Here is a 25000-nt window from a genome sequence, read left to right on the forward strand (position 1 = left end):
GAGGACGTGTTGAATAGCCGAGGGGAAAACGGGAACGATCAAATAGCAGAGTTGATATGACAGGGAGACATGGACGAGGACAGGTGTACCAGAACAAATCAAAAATAAACACAGGAACAGCTAGGCAGCAGCGGGCAGAAGGCACTCACAGCAGCCCGCTGTCCTTCTCAAGAGCTCTTCAGTTGGTTCATGAAATCGCTGGGCTGCGTGCCCTCCAGTGTTGCTCCTGGCCAATCCCAGCGCCACAGGGCGTGGTTATTGCTTATCCTATGTTGGGTTAGAAATCTAAAAGGGGGATCGTGTGTGTGTGTGTGTGTGTGTGTGTGTGTGTGTGTGTGTGTGTGTGTGTGTCTGTCTGTCTGTCTGTCTGTCTGTCTGTCTGTCTGTCGGTGTGTCTGTCTGTCTGTCTGTCTGTCTGTCTGTCTGCACACTCACACCGAGTAAACTGTATTGTTGAATGTAAAAAAAAGCACTTCATGTGTGTATATATATATATATATATATATATTTTTTTTTTTTGTCATTTGTGTCCTAACGAATAATATTTACATGTCTGATGTCAATACAGTTCAAAATAAAAGAATTGAGAGTGAGTTATGCCTGAGATTGTGCCCTTTTACAAAAATGCTTTTTTCTCCCTTTTCTCTTCCCAGACAGGCTTTTTTGGTGAACATGGGGTGTATAAAAAGGGTTATAAGTAGAGTACAGAACATGCTAAAAGCTAACTTTCTTTTTGGGGGTGAAAGTAGAGACTTAGATCTTCATTTCGAGGTATTGGACATCACTGTAGTCCTAGTACAGGATTTACTGTGGGTCTTGAAAGATGACCAAACATTATGGAAATACTTGGCCTGTGCCAAAAATGCCAGTCAGATATTGGCAGTGAATGAGTTAAGGGGATAATTAGTTGTCACAAAGCTGTTATGTATTTAATTACATGTCCTTGCCGGTAAAGCTTGTGTGGGAAAAAACGAAGAGATCAAAAGACGTATTTCAGAACTGTGTAGTACTATCCATTGTGGTCATAAAAATGGTCCCCTTGCAGCGCACCTTCTGGAGAACCAGCATAGCCTCATTACGGTTTATAGGTATTGAAAAAGTAATCCTACCAAGAAGAGGTGGTCATCTGGATATCCTCTTACAAAAGGAAGCAGCTACTGTATTATTAATTATTATTGTACACATATGTTGAATTGTATTGTATTGTACTGCAATATGCTATGTTATATTATACAACACTACACTGTACTAATTCATGAACTTCTAAAAATGTATGATTTGTAATAGAGTGAGCTGATTAGGGATGCAACGGTATGAGTTTTTGATGGTATGATAACCTTGGACAAAAATACCACGGTTTCACGGTATCGCGGTATTGCGGACCATTTGTGTTTTTACAATAGCCGAAATATTCCCATACAGCCGACGTCGTCTTTTTAGATGGGGTAAAGTTCAGGGGGGTCCTTGCGGCTCCTCTCTACTGTGCTCTAGTCTAGGTAGGCATGCAGCCAGGGGGAGGGGCTGCGTAAGCTGCACTCTGCAAGCGACCTGGGCACTTTGTTTTGGGGAAACAGCTGGTACCGTGGGGAAGGTATGACGGCAAATCTTAGTGGTTTTGATACTGTGACGTTTTCAAACCGCGGTATACCTTCAAACGGTATACTGCTGCATCCCTAGAGCTGATTCACTCTCTTTTTTGTCTTTGTTGTTATAATTATCAGCAATGTTACTGTATCTGTATTATGTTTTTATGTTATGTGTTTGGACCCCAGGAAGAGTAGTCTCACCTTGGTGCAGACTAATGGGGATCCACAATAAACAATAAACTGTACATTGAGAGTGCAGTCTTTTTCCCTGTTTTTTTACTGTTAGAAGCTACCTTTGTGAACCCCACACTCCTAACTTTCTTGTAGCTGAAAAACTACCATCAAAGTACAGACACTGCAGTCTGTTAGTCAGGTACCCTTTCATCCAGCTGACAGCATTTGTAGTGAAAATGTAAGCAGATAGTATATCCCATTATTATTATGTACCACTTCTTACGCAAGCAGATTTGCATACTCTATGTCTATGGCTACATCTCTGAGGGAGTTCCATACGGTCAGAGAGGACATCAGTGTTGTGCATGAACGAGCTAAATGAGCGCCGTTCATTGAACAAGCTCATTTTGGTGAACGGGCGAACGGAGCGCAGCCTTTTGCAAATAGATGAAGGTGAGCATCGTTAACACCTGTGGGAGTGAACATCGCTCTTATCGTTCTCGCTCTCTTACCTCGATAATTGCCTATTGTGTTTACATGCGTGTGGTGATTTACATGAGAAGAACACAGGTTTTGCTTGTTATTTCACTCCGCTGCATCTGTCTCTGCTTCTCTCTCTTGAATCCGCCCTCTGCTCTGCCTATGGGGGCAGGGGGGCTCAGACACACAAGCTGACTGACACACAGCGGAGAGCCTGTTTTGGGGCTGTGTCTGTCAAGACAGCAACAGTGTACCCCAGACTAGCAACAGAGAAATGCCGCAATTTACTTTCAGAATAAAGGTTTTCAAATTCTCACCTTTGGAGAAAAAAAGATATTACAATGAATGAAACAGCAAATCTTGTATCAAAATACTGATGCTAAGATTACATATGTGGAGTGAAACTGTGGCTGTAAATCACTACTCAAAATTAATATTAAGGTTAGCATTACAATGAGAGTTTTATTTTGAAAGCCCTAAAGCGGAAGACCTACATTCTGTGATGAAGATTTTTTTTTTATATAGATTATGTGTGTGTTGGGTGTGTGTGTGTGTGTGTGTGTGTGTGTGTGTGTGTGTGTGTGTGTGTGTGTGTGTGTGTGTGTGTGTGTGTGCTAAACAGCCCCTACCTCTGACGATGAGTTCTCCAAAGTTGGAGACGGCAGCTCCCCTACTGGACAGGGTGATGCAGCGGTAGAGGTCGTGTTCTCCGCGCTGTGCCTCCACCTGGAACGTGGCCATCAGCCGCTTGTGGCTCAGCCGAGACAGCCAGGCGGTGTCCAGCAGCACGCCACTGCGCCGCTGACAGCCACACAGAGGGGGAGAAAACACACCTGGTCATGTTTATCTCCAAACAAGTCTATGAGTATGGAGTTACTTTTGTGTCATTGTCATGCAATCAAACACAACACATTTGAGAGCAAAACTTTACACACTGCAACTATTTTTTTATTGCAAGTCAAATAAATGTGTGATTAAAAACGGATTCATACGAATCAAACACTTTTGTTTGCTAATCCAAAACTTTAGTTTGCAAATCCGAAACGTTTGTTCAAACAAAAGCAATCTACATGAACCAGTTTCAAACATATATAATAACATTCTTCACAACATTCACAAACAAAACTTTGGGATTTACATGAATACATTTTTAATCACAAATGTATTTTACTTGCAATAAAAAAAAAATCATTGCAGGGTATATAGTTTGGCTCTCAAATCTTTTTTTGATTGTAGTCATGCAGTGTGGAAAGTTTTGCTCACAAACCTAATATGTTTGATTGCAAAATAAAGACACAAAAGTAACTGCATAGGGTGAATAAAAATGTGGAGACAGGAGACGGAGATAAAAAGGAGGGTTGAAATTAGCTACGTGGGAGGGCAGGATAACTAATTTACGTGAAATGTCACGGCTAACAATGGCGCCTCCCAAGGCTGGCGACGGTTGTTGCCTCTGACACAAGGCTCGAGCTGACACCTCCCCATCTCACACACAGTACTCATGTGCCAGCGCTCCATGCGTACAACTGGCGAGCCGGCTCCCCCGGTGGAACGGCGAAGCGGAGGCAGGCGCTGGGAGTGAGCCGTTCCAGGTGCAAGCGGCTCTGTCTGCAGCTCACTCACAGAACAAGCAGAATATGATGTCAGCTGTAAGTGGCTTTGACATGTGGATATTTGAATTGGTTTAGCAGGAGAGAAAAGAAGCAGGTGTCACCTTTAGAACATAGGAAATTGGATGTACTGTGTCTGGGTAATACCCCCCCCTGCAGGGACAGATTATTGCTCGTTTTTAAGTCGAGCTTCAGTATCAATACGCTCGCCCATCATCCGTCTCTTCCCCCGAAGAGATTTTCAATCCGATAACTACTTCTTTTCCCCTTTCAACACTTTTGTTTGCATTCATCTCATTTGGATTTGGGTCTATATGCATCTCTATAACCGGCTCGCGTGCATGTTTTTAATTCCACGCATCAGTGGCATCAAAATGGCGCCCACCTCTTCAACCTTAAACCTACCAGCCTGCAGGCTTGTCAAGTAAAAGACTGATTGCATAAGCCAAGTCTGACAACCCCCCCCCCCCCCCCCCCCCCCCCTTCGTATAATATCGTAATTAAGAATTTGGGTGGTAATAATGAATTCAGGATCGGGCCGAGAACAAACGCGTCCACGTTAAAGATCTAAATAGTATCCGATTGTGTCTGCAATTTGGGCCAGAAGACACCAGAAGAAATGTGATACTAATAGTAGAAGAAACATTATGCTAACAGTTTGTTTGGACTAGCTAAACAGGGGAAACGAGGAGAGGAGAACGAGGGGGAGCTGCTCCAGACTGGTCCAGAGACGACCTCCAGGGAGATCAAAGAGGAGGCAGCAATTAGCACACTCGCAGTGTTGACGATCAAACGGGCGCCCGACAACAAATGGAGAAAGAGAAAAAGACAATAATGATTTGTGATAAATCTCTTTTCTGCCGATGTACATGTTGTTTTCACTCCTAATGAGAAAAGCTGGGAGGAGTTGGTCGAAAAGGCAATGAGGCTTTCCTTGTTCATTCTTCTGGCAGAGCCGTCAAAGTCAAGCGCCTCACGGCCCCTACAGTCGAATTACAAAGAGGACGAGCCACATATTGTTTGTTTGTCTGCATCTTTGCGTGTGCGAGTAGTTACGCGTCAACAGAAAATAACGGAATTCATGAAAATGGCTCCTGGGCGTGCGGACGATCTTCAAAGGCTTCGAGTCATGGGGGAAAAACAAAGAGGATATCAAATCAAATCGGGGCAGGAAACACAGTTAAGGGATGGGTTAGCCAGCATAGTATAGAGATGTCATCCCGACTGCCGTCATTTCAAAAGCCCTGAGATGTGCAGCTTCAAGGACAGAGGAAGAGTGGAGGACTAATTAGCTCATATTCAAACTCGGGGGGACGAAAATATTTTCAGTTTTGTTCGTGACAGAGTCAGAGATGACTTTAGCGGTTTGGAAAACTAAAATCCGTCACAATCAAAAGGCTACAAAAGCCCTCGCATCGGTCAATTAATTAATTTCCATGTGGCCAAATGAGGACTTAGAGACAACATCAGTCTCAAACTTACTTCATTATTGAACTATATTAAATTAGGGTGACTGTGTACGGCAGACAAGGATAATGGCTCCCATTCCATTCAAGGACTACACATCATAAAGTCAGAAGAGGTGACTTTGGCCCTTTGTCATCGACGTTGGACATTTCTCTTTCTGTGATCTGCAGCCACATCGCAGACCCGTAAGCAGGAAGTCTCAGGTTCAGTCCTCAAGTAGTCTCGCTGGCCAGCCTCCTCTCCCTTCCCGTCCGAGGAGTCTGGCGTCGCAGGTCTCCATAGTGGGATTGCGATGGGCAGCGCTTAGCGGCAGTGCCCTTGGAAAATAGTTTCAAACAATCCAACTTGCCGTTTTCAGCGTGTAGCAACGAGCTAGCGTGTAGGTTTCTGCCGTTAGCTTGCTAGCTAGTTAGCGTTGTTGTTTTCACTGAGGTGGCAGGGCACTATTTACAGCGACACACAGGGAGGAGGGAGCGGAAGCCGCTCTGATTGACATGGTCGGAGCCAATGACAGAGTTTGTAATAAGCCGGGAGCGGACATCCGGCTGCCACCGAAACAGTCGCTCCAATGGGAGAGCAGAGTAGAGCAGGGGAGGGTTTATCCCAGTTATGGAGACCTGCGGCGCCAGACTCCTCGGACGGAAGGGAGAGGAGGCTGGCCAGCGAGACTAGTCCTCAAGTGACCTTAAGCACGATACGAGAACCCAGACCTGAGAACTCTCTTAACCCAGTGTTTGGTTGCTGTGTGCCATGGAAACATCTGCCTGCTTTCACTTTCTCTTTTCAAACACACTGACCAGTACATACTATTAGGATACAGATGATTAGTTCTTTCCTCTGTATTAGAAGTTAACCTTGGTTAACACTTTTCATACTTTTTTTTGCTGGCGGACCATTTGATCTGTGGCCAGAATGATTGTTAACTGGTTTATTCGTGGCAAATCGTACTCGCTTTCCACCAACTGGAACCTCGTGATTTGCTGGTTCGCAGTTGGTTCAACCTTTGAAGAGCCGGTTTGCTTTTCCACAGGCTACAGCTGGCGAGAGAGCCACGTCATTTAGGTCACTGTATACATGGCTACCAGGGCTAACATGGCTAGCCCGGCTAGCCCATAAATGATAGTAGCTATATCTCCCCAAATAATCATGCAAATAAAATAAAATAAATAGTTTAATGTAGATGCAAAGGAATATGGAATTGGCTCGTTATAACACGCAGTTCAGAAAAATCCCTATTCACCATGTCAATAGTTCTCCATGTTTCAAAATGAGTCGACTGGGTTGCAGATCACCGCAGACCACTGATGCCTTGAGCCACACTGAAGACTATGGAGTAGTCACACCGGGAGCAGGGGAGAGACCCGGGGGTGGACTGACCTTCCGGCCGCTTCGCCGGCTCCCTGGTCGGGGCACAGCAAGTGCCAGGCAGCAAGTGCAGCGAGCACTCAGTCCACGGTCCCAGGAAGCAGCGAGGTCCGGGCAATGAGCGCAGTAGACCTAGATTTACATTTGCGTTTGTAACATCACGATAATCCCACCCCCAGCCCCTGACGTAAGCAGTTCTTTAGTCCAGCAAAGAGTTGGTGCTACTCTGGAACCAGTTTTCTTGGCTGAGAGCCAGTTCTTTGGGTGTCGAAACACAAAGAACCGGTTCCAGATTAGGCACTGGCTTCGAAACGACCCTGGAGATGCATCGGTGGTAAATGGGAACAGACCCTGGAGATGCCTCGGTGGTGAATGGGATTTGTAAACTCAATCACAGGCTGTCAAAGGCACATGTAAACAGCTTGACCTGTCTAAGAACTTAATGGCAGTATGGCCAGCAGTCATTCATGTACACATGCTGGTAGCTGAGCTAAGATGTAACAGTCTCTTAACCGTCCTATTACTTTTTATTCCCCCGGTCCCCAATCCCCTGTTGTTTTGTCACGCCTCACCCGCCCCCCCCCCCCTCCTCCCCCACCACCAAAGTAATAAAAAATATAAAAAATCTCTCTCTCTCTCTCTTGTCCTCACCTCCAGTAGGAAGGGTTCTGTCTCAGCAGTTTTGCCTGTGGCGACACACTGGAACGTGGCATTCTGCCCGGCGTTCACTTCCACGTCGCCCAGCCGTGAAAAATGAGGCACCTTGTCTGTGTAAGGAAGACACACACACACACACACACACACACACACACACACACACACACACACACACACACACACACACACACACACACAGAGACAGGCTGATGAACTTCTTGCACATCTGAAGCTCAGCATCAACGTCTCTCTAAATCTATTAAACAGGATTGTGATGTGTCAAGTGAAAGTTTCTGCCAATGGACTGAGATCATCTCACAGACACATCAACTTGTTTCTTGTCTTGCCGTGGTGTCATTTTCCTGATATAAGTGGTGTCACCTTGTTCTGCCTTGTTTGTGTTTCAATAGTAGAGAATTCCTAAAACAACCTAAGCTGAAACTGGAATTACCTCAACCCCCCCCCCCCCCAAAGTGCAGAATATTTCACTTGTATTAAGAAAATTAAGATTATCAAAGTGAATGTGAGACTAAAAGTCTTGTTAAGAGACTAATGTATTCCATCTGATTGATATTCTTCAATAACTCTTTTTTGGCTCCATGGTCAGACAAAAAACTGCCATGCCTGGAGTGAGAAGGGGTTGGTTTCCATCAGAGACCTATACATAGACGGTCATTTTGCATGTTTTGATATTATGATATTATATGATATTATTTGCTGAGATGCAAATCAAGGCTCATTTCAGCAAATGACTCCATTGAACACTGTTCTGTCCTTAAACTAAGAAGTGCATAAGAGAAATGCCTGTGGAAATATCTGTGTATTGGGTTTGTCAACCCCCTGCAGTCAGTCGCAGTACTCTTTGCCAAGATAGTTTTGTGTAGAATAGCTTCACAATAGCAGCATTGTATGAACGCCTGTTACGTAGCCTAGTAGTAATACATGCGACCTGCCTTGTATTTGGGGAGATTTGGGGAAATACCTATAAAACTTCACTTCATGCAATAACCATCCTTCAAAAAAGAGCTATAAGGATAATAAACTATGCTGGATATCGTGATCATACTAACATACTTTTTCTAGATTCAAATCTTTTAAAATTAATGGAAATTATAGAATATAAAACTGCGATTATAATGTATAAAGCCAGGAATAATCAACTTCCTGGAAATATCCAGGTCGATGTTCTCTGATAGAGAGGGGGGTTATTGCCTCAGGAGGGAGTTAAATTTAAAAACCCAAAGAGCTCGGACGACATTAAAATCATACTGTATCTCAGTATGTGGAGTAAAGCTATGGAACGGTATGGAGCTACAGCAATGTTCAAGTGTGATCCAGTTCAAAAAGAAATATAAAAAATGCATTATTATGAGGTATAGGGAGGAAGAGTTATAGTAACAATATTGAGTTATATATAATCTGTGTATGGTGTATATTAATTTCTGGACGGTTGTATATTGTATATATTGTATTGTATTGTATATTGTAATGAAATATAATTATGAAAGTGATTATTGTGGTTATAATAATGATTATAATGATAATCATTATTAAGATATCCTATGTATATATATGTATATATATATATGTGTACCGGTATATGTGCATATTCGGGTAATGCAATGTATATGCAGTGTAATTGTCAATTGTGTAATTATTTGAATTTGAGAATTATTGTCTCTGTTTTTGTTTATAATTGATTATTCGTTAATCATTTTTCTGTTGTATAGCTTGTTTAAGTAAGAAGGGTAGGCGCTATAAGCTATAGCTTCAGCCTACACCTTTTCGGTCTATCAGCCTTGTGCTGCTTGTTTGTACTTTTTCGTTTTATTTTATGAAATGTTTTAATTTCCCATGACCGAAATAAATAAATAAATAAATAAATAACATGGTACACAGCATATTGTCAAGTCTTTTCATTTAAGCAATATTACATGAGAGCAAGTGCTGTTGTAATGTAATATCGTCATGACTGTGATTTGGTCGTAGATAATAATAATTTATCTTGTAGTTTTTAGTTCTCTATGTCCCGAGGGCTGCGGGTGAAAATTAGCTTCGGCTAATCCCGGCACATTTACTGTTGTCACGTATGGATGATTCTGTATGTGTAAAACTGTTTTATTAATGTGCACTGTCCTGTCCAACTAAACAATAAAGTAAAGTAAATAATGATAATAAGATCATCATAATAAACAAGATGGCTCTAAGCCTGGGAGAGGGAAAGTGGCTACAACAAAACTGCAAATAAATTACGACACGTCATCACAAAATATCTCCTGGAATGCACTGAACATCACAAACTGACGATAGAGTATTTATTTTGTATCCAGCCACACCACACTGGAATGATTTTTCTGGTCAGACACCGGATATAAAATAATAATCATAAAAACATATTGACTAGCTGTGGTCAGCGAAGAGCCTCTGTTATTTCAGAGGTGGACTGGCTGATATATTACCTTTAATAAAAAGTAAACCTGATATACTGTATGGGCAAACTGATAACGTTACAGTCTTGGTCTAAAACTAATGGGGACATGGTGCAGTGCAGCAGCAGCTGGGACTGGTTTCCATGTGATGGGACAGACGTTAACATGCACAGAGAGAGAGCAGCCAGCACATCTGTCCACAGAACACACACCTTTATGCTACATTGCCATGGCGACAGACATCTGGCAGAGGATGGATGATAGAATTTATATTACATATTTAGGAAAAGTCATGGGAGGCCATTGAATTTAAAGTGTAGGGGAGATTTAAATTCACTTTGACTGTAAAACCACCCAGTGGTGTGGTGTGGCCGGTCTAGTCCTAATTAATGCAACAAAACATAGATAGAAGTAAGCTATTCGGAGTGTCAAATGTATTCCATCTGATTGATATTGAGGTGGCTATTCAGAGGATCTTCCTCCTTTTGACTGATGTATTTAGAATGAGAACATGGACTCCAGAGCAAAGGACACAAAATGTCATGCGAGTTGGGATGCGAGCAGCATATATTTAGGGGTCCAAGCACGAAGTGCGTGGATCCCTATTGTATCTGTTCCGATTATTTTTTTTTTTTCTTCTTCTCCGGTAAAACTGTATGTACAGCAGAAACTGTAAGGCTCAGCATAGCCAGACTGGGCACATAGATTGTAAATGTGCCTCACTACTCAGAAACAAAAAATGACCCATATCGGCCAGATGGTGGCGCTATAACAGACCATTTCGCGTTATGGTCCATATCTTCTGAACCGTGTGTCCTATACTAAAAATTTCACTTCTCAGGGATTCCTTGGATCAATACGCATCTATCCATCTAGGCCCCGCCCATTTGCGTGTGCCTAGATTTTCCGCCATTTTGAATTTTATCAAAAACCTACTTTTGCGAACTCCTCCTAGACCGTTTGGCCAAATCACATAGGAATTATTCTGGGTCATCTATGGACTACCCCGACCCAAAGTTATTAAAGGATTTTGGATACGTGAAACCGTTTTGAAATTATAAATGTCTAAACTTTTGTGTATTTGCTTTTGTTCTTTTCCTGCCCTAAAAGTGTGTGGATGTCAGAAACCATACACCCCCCATCACCCAAACTTTCCACACAGGTTCACGACATCACCCACTACTCAGAGTAAAAAAATTACACCAATCCACCAGACGGTGGCGCTATAACAGCCAATTTCACGTTTGTCGGTCAATAACTTCTGAACCACGAGCCGTAGAATCAAAATTCCACATCTACCGGTTTCCCTGGAGCATCGTGCATCTAACCTACTAGGCCACGCCCATTTCTGTCTGTTAGATTTTCCGCCATTTTGAATTTGATCAAAAACCTACTTTTGCGAGCTCCTCTTAGACCGTTTGGCCAAATCACACGAAACTTTTTCTGGGTCATCTATAGACTACCCCGACCTAAAGTTATTAAAGGATTTTGGATACGTGAAACCGTTTTGAAATGATAAATCTCGAATCTTTTAATGAAACACACGCCAACACTAAATTGCCCACAACTCATTAACCGGTCAATTACAACTACTGCTGCTACTACTGCTACCACTCCCACTACTACCAACACTACTACTACTACTATTACTACTTCTGCTACTATTATTACTACTACTACTACTACTACTACTACTGGAAGTTGGAATGTAGCATTTTGGGTGGGGTTAATGTGTTTTGGAGTTCTGCATCTGCTGTAGCATAATACATAGTTGGTTTAGATGTCACACAGTAATGCCCGATCCACAAAGACTTGACACCCACGTTTTAATAAAAACAAGTTTATGCCATAATAAGGTTACATCCGTGCCTTGTCATTGCTGTGGAAGGATGGTCTAGGGGTAAAGTAGCAGACACCAAAGCTGGAGGTCCTGGGTTCAAACCACAGCCAGGTAACTTTTTTATTTTTTGAAAATGTAGAATAAAGGTTAATCTGGATATAATTATGTATAAAGCTGCTGAATACACACTGTGTACATAGCAGAATAACTGAATATGCCTATTCATGGTAACGTCATATTTTGACGTCATCTTGACATTCCTGTGTAGATGTCTAAATGATCCCCAAATCGGCTGTGATTTGACCTAGTCCTGGACGTCACTGAAAGATGATATCAGAACATCATCATGATGTAATTGTGTTTGCTGGGAGCCTTCTTTCAGATATATGAGAGGAAAAACATTCCAATACATTACTGTGTCTTCAGATGGGAAAGGTCCAAAAAGAGAATTCAATCTGAATTATCCTTGTCACTCATGTGCTCATTGTAACAGCACAACCCACACCAATTAGTTCAAACAGCTCCATTCAGGGCAGACTTTTAATGGAAAGTGGTGCATTATGTGTGTAATACAAAAATGTCCTTAATGGTAAATGGACTGCATAACAAGCTGCCATGCAGGGTGCTGGCTATAGTCACCAAAAGCAATTTCAGGGATAAAACCCATCAACCTTCTCTAGTGGACGCCACTACGCCCTATGGTTTGATGTGTGTGTGGGAAAGACACAATGACAACTGAAAATTCTGATTTCAGAACACAAAAGCTCCATCATGAGACAAGAACTAACCTCTCCTGTTGCAAAACACGTTCTTGAACGCAGCCATCTCGAGCTAACATTTCCAAGATATTGAAAAAGTTCATGAAACACCGCAAAATAAGGAGGCAACATGTGGGGTTTTAATTACTGTTACTGACTTACCTGTCTGAAGTTGAAAGTTGTTCATCCCACGTGAGGTTTGAACTTTGAGCCACAATGGTCTTTAGTTAGCATAAGTCATGAGTTTTACCAAGTGAGCTATCCAGACTGTTGTGTTTAACTTTGTAGACCATCTTATATGTATCTGCAGAGCCAGAGAAGTACTTGTCGTATTTACAGTATGTTCTACCCAAATACCACTTTCTGTCCAGATACTTAAAGGGAAATTGTACACAAAAACTGCTTTCTATCCAAGTACTACTTCAAGTCACAAGTACTTATGTGACCACAACACCCTGACTGACCCCATAACCCTTTACTGACCACTACATCCTTACTGACCTTGCTTGGACCCCGTCATCGCCGCTTGCGGCTATATTTATTATTCTTTTTATTCTCCGCTAAAACAGTATGCACGGCAAAAACCGTAAGGGGTACAGTAGCCAGACTTTGCACATAGGTTGGAAATGTGCCCCACTACTCAGAGACAAAAAATTAGCCATATTGGCCAGATGGTGGCGCTATAACAGCCGAGTGCACGTATTGGCCCATAACTGCTGAACCGTGAGGCGTAGAATCAAAATTCCACATCTGCTGTATTCCTTGGATCAATACGCATCTATCCATATAGGCCCCGCCCATTTGCGTGTGCCTAGATTTTCCGCCATTTTGAATTTTATCAAAAACCTACTTTTGCGAACTCCTCCTAGACCGTTTGGCCAAATCACACGGGCATTTTTCTGGGACATCTATGGACTACCCCGACCTAAAGTTATTAAAGGATTTTGGATACGTGAAACCGTTTTGAAATGATAAATGTTTAAACTTTTGTGTATTTGCTTTTGTTCTTTTCCTACCCTAAAAGTGTGTGGATCTCAGAAACCATACACCCCCCATCACCCAAACTTTCCACACAGGTTCACGACATCACCCACTACTCAGAGTAAAAAAATTACACCAATCCACCAGACGGTGGCGCTATAACAGCCAATTTCACGTTTGTCGGTCCATAACTTCTGAACGGCGAGCTGTAGAATCAAAATTCCACATCTACTGGTTTCCCTGGAGCATCATGTATCTAACCCACTAGGCCACGCCCATTTCTGTGTGGTACATTTTCCGCCATTTTGAATTTGATCAAAAACCTACTTTTGCGAGCTCCTCCTAGACCGTTTGGCCAAATCACACAAAACTTTTTCTGGGTCATCTACGGACTACCCCGACCTAAGGTTATTAAAGGGTTTTGGATACGTGAAACCGTTTTGAAATGATAAATCTCGAAACTTTTAATGAAACACACGCCAACACTAAATTGCCCACAACTCATTAACCGGTCAATTACAACTACTGCTGCTACTACTGCTACCACTCCCACTACTACCAACACTACTACTACTACTATTACTACTTCTGCTACTATTACTACTACTACTACTACTACTACTACTACTGGAAGTTGGAATGTAGCATTTTGGGTGGGGTTAATGTGTTTTGGGGTTCTGCATCTGCTGTAACATAATACACAGTTGGTTCAGATGTCACACAGTAATGCCCGATCCACAAAGACTTGACACCCACGTTTGAATAAAAACAAGTTTATGCCATAATAAGGTTACATCCGTGCCTCGTCATTGCTGTGGAAGGATGGTGTAGGGGTAAAGTAGCAGACCCCAAAGCTGGAGGTCCTGGGTTCAAACCACGGCCAGGTAACTGTTTTATTTTTTGAAAATGTAGAATAAAGGTTAATCTGGATATAATTATGTATAACGCTGCTGAATACACACTGTGTTCATAGCAGAATAACTGAATATGCCTATTCATGGTAATGTCATATTTCGACGTCATCTTGACATTCCTGTGTAGATGTCTAAATGATCCTCAAATCGGCTGTGATTTGGCCTAGTCCTGGACGTCACTGAAAGATGATATCAGAACATCATCATGATGTAATTGTGTTTGGAGCCTTCTTTCAGATGAGAGAGGAAAAACATTCCAATACATTATTGTGTCTTCACATGTGAAAGGTCCAAAAAGAGAATTCAATCTGAATTATCCTTGTCACTCATGTGCTCATTGTAACAGCACAACCCACACCAATTAGTTCAAACACCTCCATTCAGGGCATACTTTTAATGTAAAGTGGTGCATTCTGTGTGTAATACAAAAATGTCCTTAATGGTAAATGGACTGCATGACAAGCTGCCATGCAGGGTGCTGGCTATAGTCACCAAAAGCAATTTCAGGGATAAACCCCATCAACCTTCTGTAGTGGACGCCACTACGCCCTATGGTTTGATGTGTGTGTGGGAAAGACACAATGACAACTGAAAATTCTGATTTCAGAACACAAAAGCTCCATCATGAGACAAGAACTAACCTCTCCTGTTGCAAAACACGTTCTTGAACACAGCCACGCAATCTCCAGCTAACATTTCCAAGATATTGAAAAAGTTCATGAAACACCGCAAAATAAGGAGGCAGCATGTGGGGTTTTAATTACTGTTACTGACTTACCTGTCTGAAGTTGAAAGTTTTTCATCCCACGTGGGGTTTGAACTTTGAGCGGCAATGGTCTTTAGTTAGCATAATTCATGTGCTTTACCAAGTGAGCTATCCAGACTGTTGTATTTAACTTTGTAGACCATATTATATGTATCTGCAGAGCCAGAGAAGTACTTGTCGTATTGACAGTATGTTCTACCCAAATACCACTTTCTGTCCAGATACTTAAAGGGATATTGTACACAAAAACTGCTTTCTATCCAAGTACTACTTCAAGTTTCAAGACATCACCCACTACTCAGAGGAAAAAATTACACCAATCTACCAGATGGTGGTGCTATAACAGCCAACCACCACTACTACTGCTGCTGCTGCTACTACTACTACTACTATTGGCTACTAGTGGCGGCTGTGGCTCAGGAGGTAGAGTGGGTTGTCCACTAATTTGAAGGTTGGTGGTTCGTTCCCTGGCTCCTCCAGTCCGCACGTCGAAGTGTCCTTGGGCAAGACACTGAACCCCAAATTGCTCCCGATGGCTGTGCCAGCACCCTGCGTGGCAGCTGGCCGCCTTCGATGGGTGAATGTAGGCACATTGTAAAGCGCTTTGGATAAAAGCGCTATATAAATGCAGTCCATTTACCATTTACCATTTACTATTCTTAGTACTTCTGCTGCTACTACTGCTACCACTCCCACTACTACCAACACTATTACTACTACTGCTACTACTACTACTACTAGTACTGCTTGGAAACCATCAGGTCACCGGATCTCAACCAAACTTTGTTTACTTGTGCATATACCAAGTCTGAATAAATGTGCACTATCTGACATATACCCCCCAAGTCACCGGAAGCTTGGACCCCGCATCGCCGCTTGCGGCTATATTTTCATTTGTATCTTTCCTGGGGGTTCAAACCATTATTCTTGCTGCCCGGGGGGAATTTGTGCCAGCTTACTCATGTTGTGTGTTTATGTGTTTAACTCTTTTCCCACCAGTGTTTAAAAAGACCCTCAGAATATTTTGTTCTATGAATATGTAAACAGTTTTCATACAAAAAAAAATAATACAAAAAAATCTAGCTTCATTCATTCAAAACTTGAATGTTGGTCGTTTTCATCAAAAATTGTTGTTTTCTAACAAAAAGCTGGGAAAATTGCATTTCCAAGGATCCTGAACCAAATCCAATGTTTCTGAGGGTGTATACTGTCCGGTATGACGCCGAAAATCTGCAGAACCTGTGCATCAGCGCCCTCTGCAGTCACATTTCGGTGGTCACAGATTTGGGTGTAACCCATCGGCACGTTGGGAGACGAGAGGCAGGGGCCGAGTCTCATCAAGCTGGGCGGGCGACTGGTTCTCTGTGTCTGGATGTCTGGAGCTCATCCGCACTATCGGCTGGATTAAAGCTGACGATACCAGCTCTTTGACCTGCAGGCTTTTCCTATGAATCCCTTTCCTCTCCTTCCAGGTTTTGGTTTGGTTTTCTGTCAAACACTACCTATATTAATAAGGATGCAAATTGTCTGTGTGTGAGTGAGTGAGCAAATTGTGTTTGGTCACAGCTCTGCCATTTTACGTGCGATTGTGCTGAATCTTTCAGGAAGTGTAAAGAGCACCTGCAGTACATGTGACCTAACGGAGCTGGATTTTTGGATTAGGTAATTATGGCCGACTAAATGGGCAAAAATGGCTAATTAGTGGCCAAAATGAATCAACACGGGTTCAGCACCATGGAGAGCTCCATTTGTTAGCTACAGATGTTAGCTACAGAGAGGTTTTCATGTAAAAAAAAACGGCATGACAGTGTTTACATACATGTACAACACACAAGACATTTGGACGTCCAGTCAGAATTTTTCAAAAATAAAAGCTTTCATTCAAACTCAATAGATACACAAATTGAAAATATGCATAGCGTCTTTAATTTTGGTATTTTCATATTTTATATCTGGCTCCAATAGACGGAAATCCATCCAACTTTAATCCCTGAGATTATGAGATAAACGGCACAGGTATTCTGCTGGTAACAGTGAAAACACGGATTGGATCTCGTCAATGGCGAGGAGTTAAGGCTCGGTGAGGGGAGGAGTTAAGGCTCGGCGAGGGGAGGAGTACAAAACGATATGTGATCATGCTCACTGCATTTATCTGTACTCAGGGTTTGCTTTTGTCAAATGAGTGCATGTCAGCATGTGTGTGTGTGTGTGCGTGTGTGTGTGTGTGTGTGTGGACACGGTGTCCTAATGGGAGCTGGTTATTTAAAGGGGAAGGGTGGCCGGGGGTCCGAGCAAGCGGGGTCTTCTCCAAAACGGGGGCACCGGGGCTCAGCCTCATGCAGGGGGCCATGGCAACAGCGCTACCCGGCAACCCATCCCAAATCGCCATAGAAACGCGTGCCGCTCCGCTGAGGATGGGCTGACAGAGGGGAAGTTTGAGATGAGTAACAAGAAGCCAACAAGCTGGTCTTAGAGCGGGCTCGGTCTCTTTCCCAATGAGGATTCAGTGATTTATAACTTGAGGCCTGCCTGCTTTTTTAGCAGAGCCAGAAAAAGATATCTGAATTTCATGAGCCCATAAACGGCCCACATTATCATTCATTAACATTTCCCCACATTTATGCGGCTAAAAAACAATGTTGCCCCTTTCAAAGAATGCAGTGTCTCTCTAAATGAGTCGCGTAGCTCTGGGTCGACGATTGGGTTTTTGAAGCAAATATCAGTTCAGGTTAACTTCGTCCCATAGATAAACCAGTGTAGTATTGATCAAGTCTACAATAAATATGTAATCAAACAAACTGCGTCACATCAGAGGTATCTGATCCTTTATAAAAGGCAAGTATCGACGGACACATCGGTCTCACGCTGCTAACGACAATTGTGGCTCATTGTGGTTCAATGTTCCCGGGAAGTCGGCGGGGGGGCGTCGCTACAGTGCCCGCGGTGACCTCCGTCTCCAATCACTGCTCTCTGCGATCAGACTGAGCTCTGTGCCTGGAGTCCTGCAGCGCTAATAAGCTGGTGGCGGCTAAAGGAAAAGATCTGGCACCGGCCGATCCACGTGGGGCACGTGGGCGGGACTCCGGGGGTGTAATGCTGAAATCTCTCAGAACATACTGCAACATTACAGACAGTCACGGAGCCTCAACCCCCTCAAGCCTTACCGAGAGAAAAGGACACGGAGAGACGAGGATCAGAGAACGACCACTAGCTGTCCTTTTCTGCTGTAATGTACATTAACAAAGTAATAATACTTACAGTACTCTTTTGGGAGTATCTGTACTTTACCTGAGTATTTCTATTTCTGTCAACTTTCACTTTCACTCCACTACATTTCCGCAATAAAACGTATACTTTTACTAAATTACATTTCACCTAAGCATCTTCGTTACTACAAAATAAAATGGGAAGAAATTTGGTAGCTTCCAAGCAAGTGGGTTTGGCCAATCAGTCCTCAATCAGTTACGTTAATCACAATGCACTCCACTCCACTTCAAGATCAGGCATGTCAAATGGACAGCCTGCTTTTTTATTCAATAGCATTTACTTGTAGTATGTTCTGAAGTACAGTTAATATCAGTAAATACAGTAAATATCAGATACTTTAAGACTTTTATTCAAGTAATATTCTAACTTTAACTACTTTAACTGTATGTACGTTGTGTAGGTGGTACTTGCAGCAACCCATGTTAAGGGCTTGTCCAGGGGTGGATTCGAACTGCCGACCCTCGGCTTGGGAGTCCGACATGTTAACCGCAACGCCAAGAGAGCTAGCTCCCTTGGCGGAGCTGGTTAACATGCTCCTCAACGGAGGAATCCGTGCTGATTCAACTCGGTTACATTTGCACTCTCAGCACTTGTGTGCTATGCACTGTTTTTTCTTCTGTATTATGTTACGTTATATAGCAGCCTGTATGTCCAAGACATATTTCCCTCGGGACAAAATAAAATAATCTTGAATCTTGAATCTTAATCCACGGGGCGGTTGTCAGGAGGTAGAGCGGGTCGTCCACTAATCGCGTTGGATAAAAGAGGTCGGTGGTTTGATCCCCGCCTCCTCCAGTCTGCATGTGGAAGAGTTTTGTGCAAGATACTGAACGCCAAATTGCTGGCGATGGCTGTGTCAGCACCCTGTGTGGTCACTTGCTGCCATCGGTGAATTCATGTGTGTGAATGGGTGAATGTGCTCATTGTAAAGCAATTTGGATAAAAGCACTATATAAATGCAGGCCATTTACCATTTACCATCCACCACTGCCCGTAACATCAAATTAGCTTTGAAAGCTCCTAGCTGGAGAGCAGAACCATCAGAAGAAAAGGTCACGGCGTTCTGAGGGGACAAAAGGGAAGCTTCTTGCTGTGCTCAGACAGGTAGCGGAGGTACACGCGTCTCGCTCACTGATTGCCTCTTAGGCTTCGATGGCCTCTGGGAGAGTGTTCCCATCCGGGGCACCCAGCGCTCCTGCCCGCCTCTTACCCTAGGCTCAGTAAAGGTCAGGAAGTGCGCATGGAGGCGGAGAGCCGGGTACTTACAGCAGGGGTAGTTGAGCAGCAGAATGTCGTCCAGAGCGATGTAGCCCTGTCGGTCTTCAGAGACGGTGGCTTCAAAGACAACCTGTGGAGAAAATGGAGAAATTAAGACTAGTAGAGGGAATTATAGCTCGAGCGGCAAATTGAAGGAGAGAGGAGAGAGCGAGGTGTTGGAGGTGTGGGTCTCAATCATCTAGCCGCCTCCGTTAGTGCTAAACTTTTCCCAAAGGTCAGTCCAGAACAACAGAGAGTGCTCAGATGTTTCATGCATTGCATGCACTCAGAAGTTTCAAGGTTGCAGTTCTGGGCCAATTCTGTTGTCTGGTGTTTTTGTTATTATTATCGTGGATAACATTCGTAGACTTAAAGGTTTTGAGGTCATCTGATTGCACGGCGAGGCTCCAATACCTCCTTCGCATACCCTATGGATAAGAGAAGTCCAATACCTTCACCGTTCAAAATAACCCAAAACACACATCTGATAGCGCCAAAATACATGTTGTGCTTCGGGTACTCACCACGCGAAGAAATATTTTTTTTTTTTTACTTTTTATTTATGCCTTTTCATATATATAGACAAAACACTCAGCAACATGTATAAACAAAAACAAAACAAAACAAAACAAAACAAAACAAAAACCAACAACAAGAATACAGAAACATCACCAACAGTGACAAAACAAAAACAAACAAAACAAAATATATAGATGAAACGCAACACCTTTCCATGTTTGATTGCTGATCAATTGTTGGAAACAACTTCATGTCTATCACAACCATTACTTCAGTAACTCACATTCCATCACAAAACATACAGGTCTTATTCCACCAACATACAAGTATTTCATTGAACCCTTGTCTTTATTCAGTCGTCATTTCTGACCTACCTGATGTCCATAATGACCATATATCACTAAAGTTGTCCATTTTAAATTGTATTTTAGCTGTAATCATTTCCATGATGGACACCTCATTCACCTTTTGTTTCCATTGTTTTATGTTCGGGGGTTGTGGCTGCAACCATAGGACAGTAATATTTTTCTTAGCTATCAAGAGCATGGTCCTCAATAAATACAATTTCTTTTTTTCCATTGGAGTTTCTGTTGGGATGCCTAGGATAAATAGTTTTGGATCAAGATTTAATTTTATATTCAAAATGCGTTCTATTTCCTTTTTCACATCCTCCCAGTACCCCTGCAGCTTAGGGCAAGCCCATAGTATATGTGAAAGGTCTCCCTGTTGGCCACAACCCCTCCAACATAATCCTGATGATTTTCCATATTTAGCCATTATGGCAGGAGTTCTGAAATACCTATTTTTGACCTTCCAGTCAAACTCCCTCCAGTTTGGACTGTTTGTTAGTTTATGACCAGACATACACGCTTCATCCCATTCAATTTCAGAGATTACACTATTCAATTCCAGTTCCCATCTTTTTTTGCTGTCCCAATCTTTCTCCCTTAAATCATGTTGCAATGCTTTGTAGAATTTTGAAATAATTCCTTTCTTAAGTTTTTCTTCCTCCCCTCTTATAATGAGTTGTTCTATGTTTGATGGATCCCTTAATATATTTTCCCATTCCTTGTTTTTCTGGAGATAATGTCTAACTTGTAGAAATTTATAATGATCTTGGGCAGGTAGATTAAATTCCTCACTAATTTGTTCAAATGATTTTAGTGTTTGCCCATCGAATAGTTGGCCAATATACACCAGTCCCCTATCCATCCATTTCTTAAAGCCTGTATACAAACTGGCTGGTTGAAAGTCTGGGTTTAATGCAATTTTAGTAGCTCTTGATATTGAGTTTGACAATCTTAACTTAGTCCTTATTTTTGTCCATATTTTCAAAGTGTTCTCTACCCATTCATTTTTTATTCTTAGTTTTTTCCATTCTTTCTGGCTCATAAATGGTAGAGAGCCTAGTGGTACTGGAGAAGAGTTCTGTTCCATTTCCACCCAAATGGAGTCTTTATCTTCTGTAATCCATGACATTATTGTTTTAAGTGGTGCTGCCCAGTAGAAATGTAACATATTAGGTAAATTTAAACCTCCATCTCCTTTAGAACTTTGTAACCTTTTATAACTTATTCTTGCCTTTTTATTTTGCCAAACAAAATTTGAAATCATCTTGTCTAAGGTCTTAAAAACAAATTTTGTAATATTCATTGGAAGTGATTGAAATAAGAAAAGCAAGCGTGGCAGTACATTCATTCGCGTAATTTCCACTCTACCCATTAATGTCAGAGGCAAGAGCTCCCACTTTTTCAAGTCTCGTCTTATCTCTGAAATCAATTTGTCATAGTTGGCCTTAAATAAATGGGATGTTGATGGTGTTAATATCACTCCTAAGTATCGGAAACCTTTCTTGGTCCATTGAAATTTAACTCTTTCCTCTAGTCCACTTGGCCTCTCTCCCGAAAGCATCATTGCAACAGATTTAGTTTCATTGATCAAAAAACCTGAAATTTTTCCATAATCATTTAAGTCCTTCAACAAAGCAGGTATAGAAGATGAAGGTTTGCTGATAAAGGCAAGTAAATCATCCGCAAATAGCGAGGTTTTGTGTTCTTTATGTCCATCATCAGTTATTCCACAGATTTCTGTATTTTGTCTTATAGTCTCTGCCAGCGGTTCAATACTCAGAGCGAACAGTAGAGGGCTAAGACAATCCCCCTGTCTCACCCCCCTTCTAATAGGGAAGAAATCCGAGCAACATCCATTCACTCTAATACGTGATTTTGGATCATTATAAATGATTTTTATCCAGTTGATAAAGGCAGAATTGAAGAAATATTAATCCATAGGTACGTGAAACGTCGTTTTCAGAGTACCATTGGTGTCCATTCTATGGCAATACTTACTAACTTCACGACTGTAGCTCACTGTATACTGCTCAGACAGTGACGGTAAAGGCATGGTGTACCGGGGGTATGGCAAATGAGCAAAACTCCCGAAAAAGTGGCGTATCCCGCTCATCAAGCATCAACGTGCATAAATCCTTCCCCTCTATGGTGTCCCTTTTACCAGTCCATACGGCAGCCTCAGGAGGCCCTAAAGAGCCTAAATATATCCACTCACTGACTCTGCCAAATGAGCCCGGCCCATGCAGAGCTTCAAAGTGAATCAGGACGCCTCCCAGAGAGCAACAAAGTGACTCTGTGACTCTCCAAGCAGTCATGACAGTACAGCACAGCTCAAAGTGTTCCCCTCCGCTGACTCACTTTCCACGTTTTTATTGCAACTCCAAAACTGGAGGTTTGAGTGCATTAACAGCTGCGAGCTGCAATACCTCCTTCACATACCCTATGGATAAGGTAAGTCCAATACCTCCTTCACATACCCTATGGATAAGATAAGTCCAATACCTCCTTCACATACCCTATGGATAAGATAAGTCCAATACTTCCTTCACATACCCTATGGATAAGATAAGTCCAATACCTCCTTCACATACCCTATGGATAAGATAAGTCCAATACCTCCTTCACATACCCTATGGATAAGATAAGTCCAATACCTTCTTCACATACCCTATGGATAAGATAAGTCCAATACCTCCTTCACATACCCTATGGATAAGATAAGTCCAATACCTTCTTCACATACCCTATGGATAAGATAAGTCCAATACCTCCTTCAAATACCCTATGGATAAGATAAGTCCAATACCTCCTTCAAATACCCTATGGATAAGATAAGTCCAATACCTCCTTCACATACCCTATGGATAAGATAAGTCCAATACTTCCTTCACATACCCTATGGATAAGATAAGTCCAATACCTCCTTCACATACCCTATGGATAAGATAAGTCCAATACTTCCTTCACATACCCTATGGATAAGATAAGTCCAATACCTTCTTCACATACCCTATGGATAAGATAAGTCCAATACCTTCTTCACATACCCTATGGATAAGATAAGTCCAATACTTCCTTCACATACCCTATGGATAAGATAAGTCCAATACCTTCTTCACATACCCTATGGATAAGATAAGTCCAATACTTCCTTCACATACCCTATGGATAAGATAAGTCCAATACCTCCTTCACATACCCTATGGATAAGATAAGTCCAATACCTCCTTCACATACCCTATGGATAAGATAAGTCCAATACCTCCTTCACATACCCTATGGTTAAGTCCTTAATTTTGTTAAACTATTGTAGAAAGAATCAGGTGCATAATAAAGGGTTGCCTGAGGACATTTGTGGACACGTGTGTGTCAGGCAGAATGCCCTAGCCCAGCTGAAGTCAGCCTGTGCTACCATGCACCCAGGCAGGCGATGTGATACCATGCACCCAGGCAGGCGATGTGATACCATGTACCCAGGCAGGCGATACAGCAGACTTTAAGTGCCTGGGTCCAATCAATAGCACACAAGACCCTGGCAGATGGATACAGACTACAGCTTTTCTTCCCACTAATTCATTATTATTTTTCATTCTCATGTCGGGCCATTAGAGACGTCTGGCCGATTAACTCCTCAATTCATCACGCGTCGACGCGCCCACCGCCATCGATTCACCCAGCGGCTCCACGCCTCGACCGCCATTATGCTCCTCCGCATCATTATGCCCCCTCGCTTATAGAAAAGTGTGTTTTGAGTACGACTGCAGCAGACGATGCAGGAGAAGCCCTGGCGTCAACAGGAAGCTACTACACGGACATCTACGGTGCAATCTTTTTGTGTGGTAAATAATCCATACATAAAATAAATAAAGTAGGTAGCTACAAATGAGACAATTTGCTCAGTGCGCTAACATAAAGCAGATAGAGTCAACAGAGAGTGGAAGATCGATGTATGAAAAGATCCTGTGTAGCCTATATAAGAGAGAGAGAGAGATAGAGAGAGAGAAAGCGAGAAGATGAGTGTGGGAAGAGATAATGAAGTGAGGTCTGGTATGGGAGAAGGAGATAGAAAAGTGGAGATGACATTGTTTGTCATGGTGGGGCCAGATAGCATATTTGATAGTGAGGGTCCTACACAAGTACTGTAGACCTACACACGTACTGTAGGTTTACACAAGTACTGTAGGTCCGCACAAGTACTGTAGGTCCACACAAGTACTGTAGGTCCACACAAGTACTGTAGGTCCACACAAATACTGTAGGCTTACACAAGTACTGTAGGCTTACACAAGTACTGTAGGCCTACACAAGTACTGTAGGTCCACACAAGTACTGTAGGGCCACACACGTACTGTAGGTCCACACAAGTACTGTAGGCCTACACAATTACTGTAGGTCCACACAAGTACTGTAGGTCCACACACGTACTGTAGGTCCACACAAGTACTGTAGGTCCACACAAGTACTGTAGGTCCACACAAGTACTGTAGGTCCACACAAGTACTGTAGGCTTACACAAGTACTGTAGGTCCACACAAGTACTGTAGGCTTACACAAGTACTGTAGGCTTACACAAGTACTGT

The 25000-nt window shown here is 42.5% G+C and overlaps 1 protein-coding gene across 1 annotated transcript in view; it reads right to left on the reverse strand.

Moving 5' to 3' along the window:
- LOC310785252 (receptor-type tyrosine-protein phosphatase U-like) overlaps positions 1-25000 on the reverse strand; it is a 267162-nt gene that overhangs the window by 89981 nt on the left and 152181 nt on the right. The window contains exons 4-6 of the mRNA XM_083646258.1: positions 19561-19642; positions 7334-7449; positions 2870-3041 (exon numbers count right to left, since the gene is read on the reverse strand). Coding sequence (XP_083502384.1) covers positions 2870-3041; positions 7334-7449; positions 19561-19642 — 370 coding nt within the window. The remainder of the gene's footprint in view (positions 1-2869; positions 3042-7333; positions 7450-19560; positions 19643-25000) is intronic.

This window comes from Poromitra crassiceps, assembly GCF_964638095.1.
Source record: "Poromitra crassiceps genome assembly, chromosome: 11".
In the NCBI taxonomy this organism is placed as follows: Eukaryota; Metazoa; Chordata; class Actinopteri; order Beryciformes; family Melamphaidae; genus Poromitra; species Poromitra crassiceps.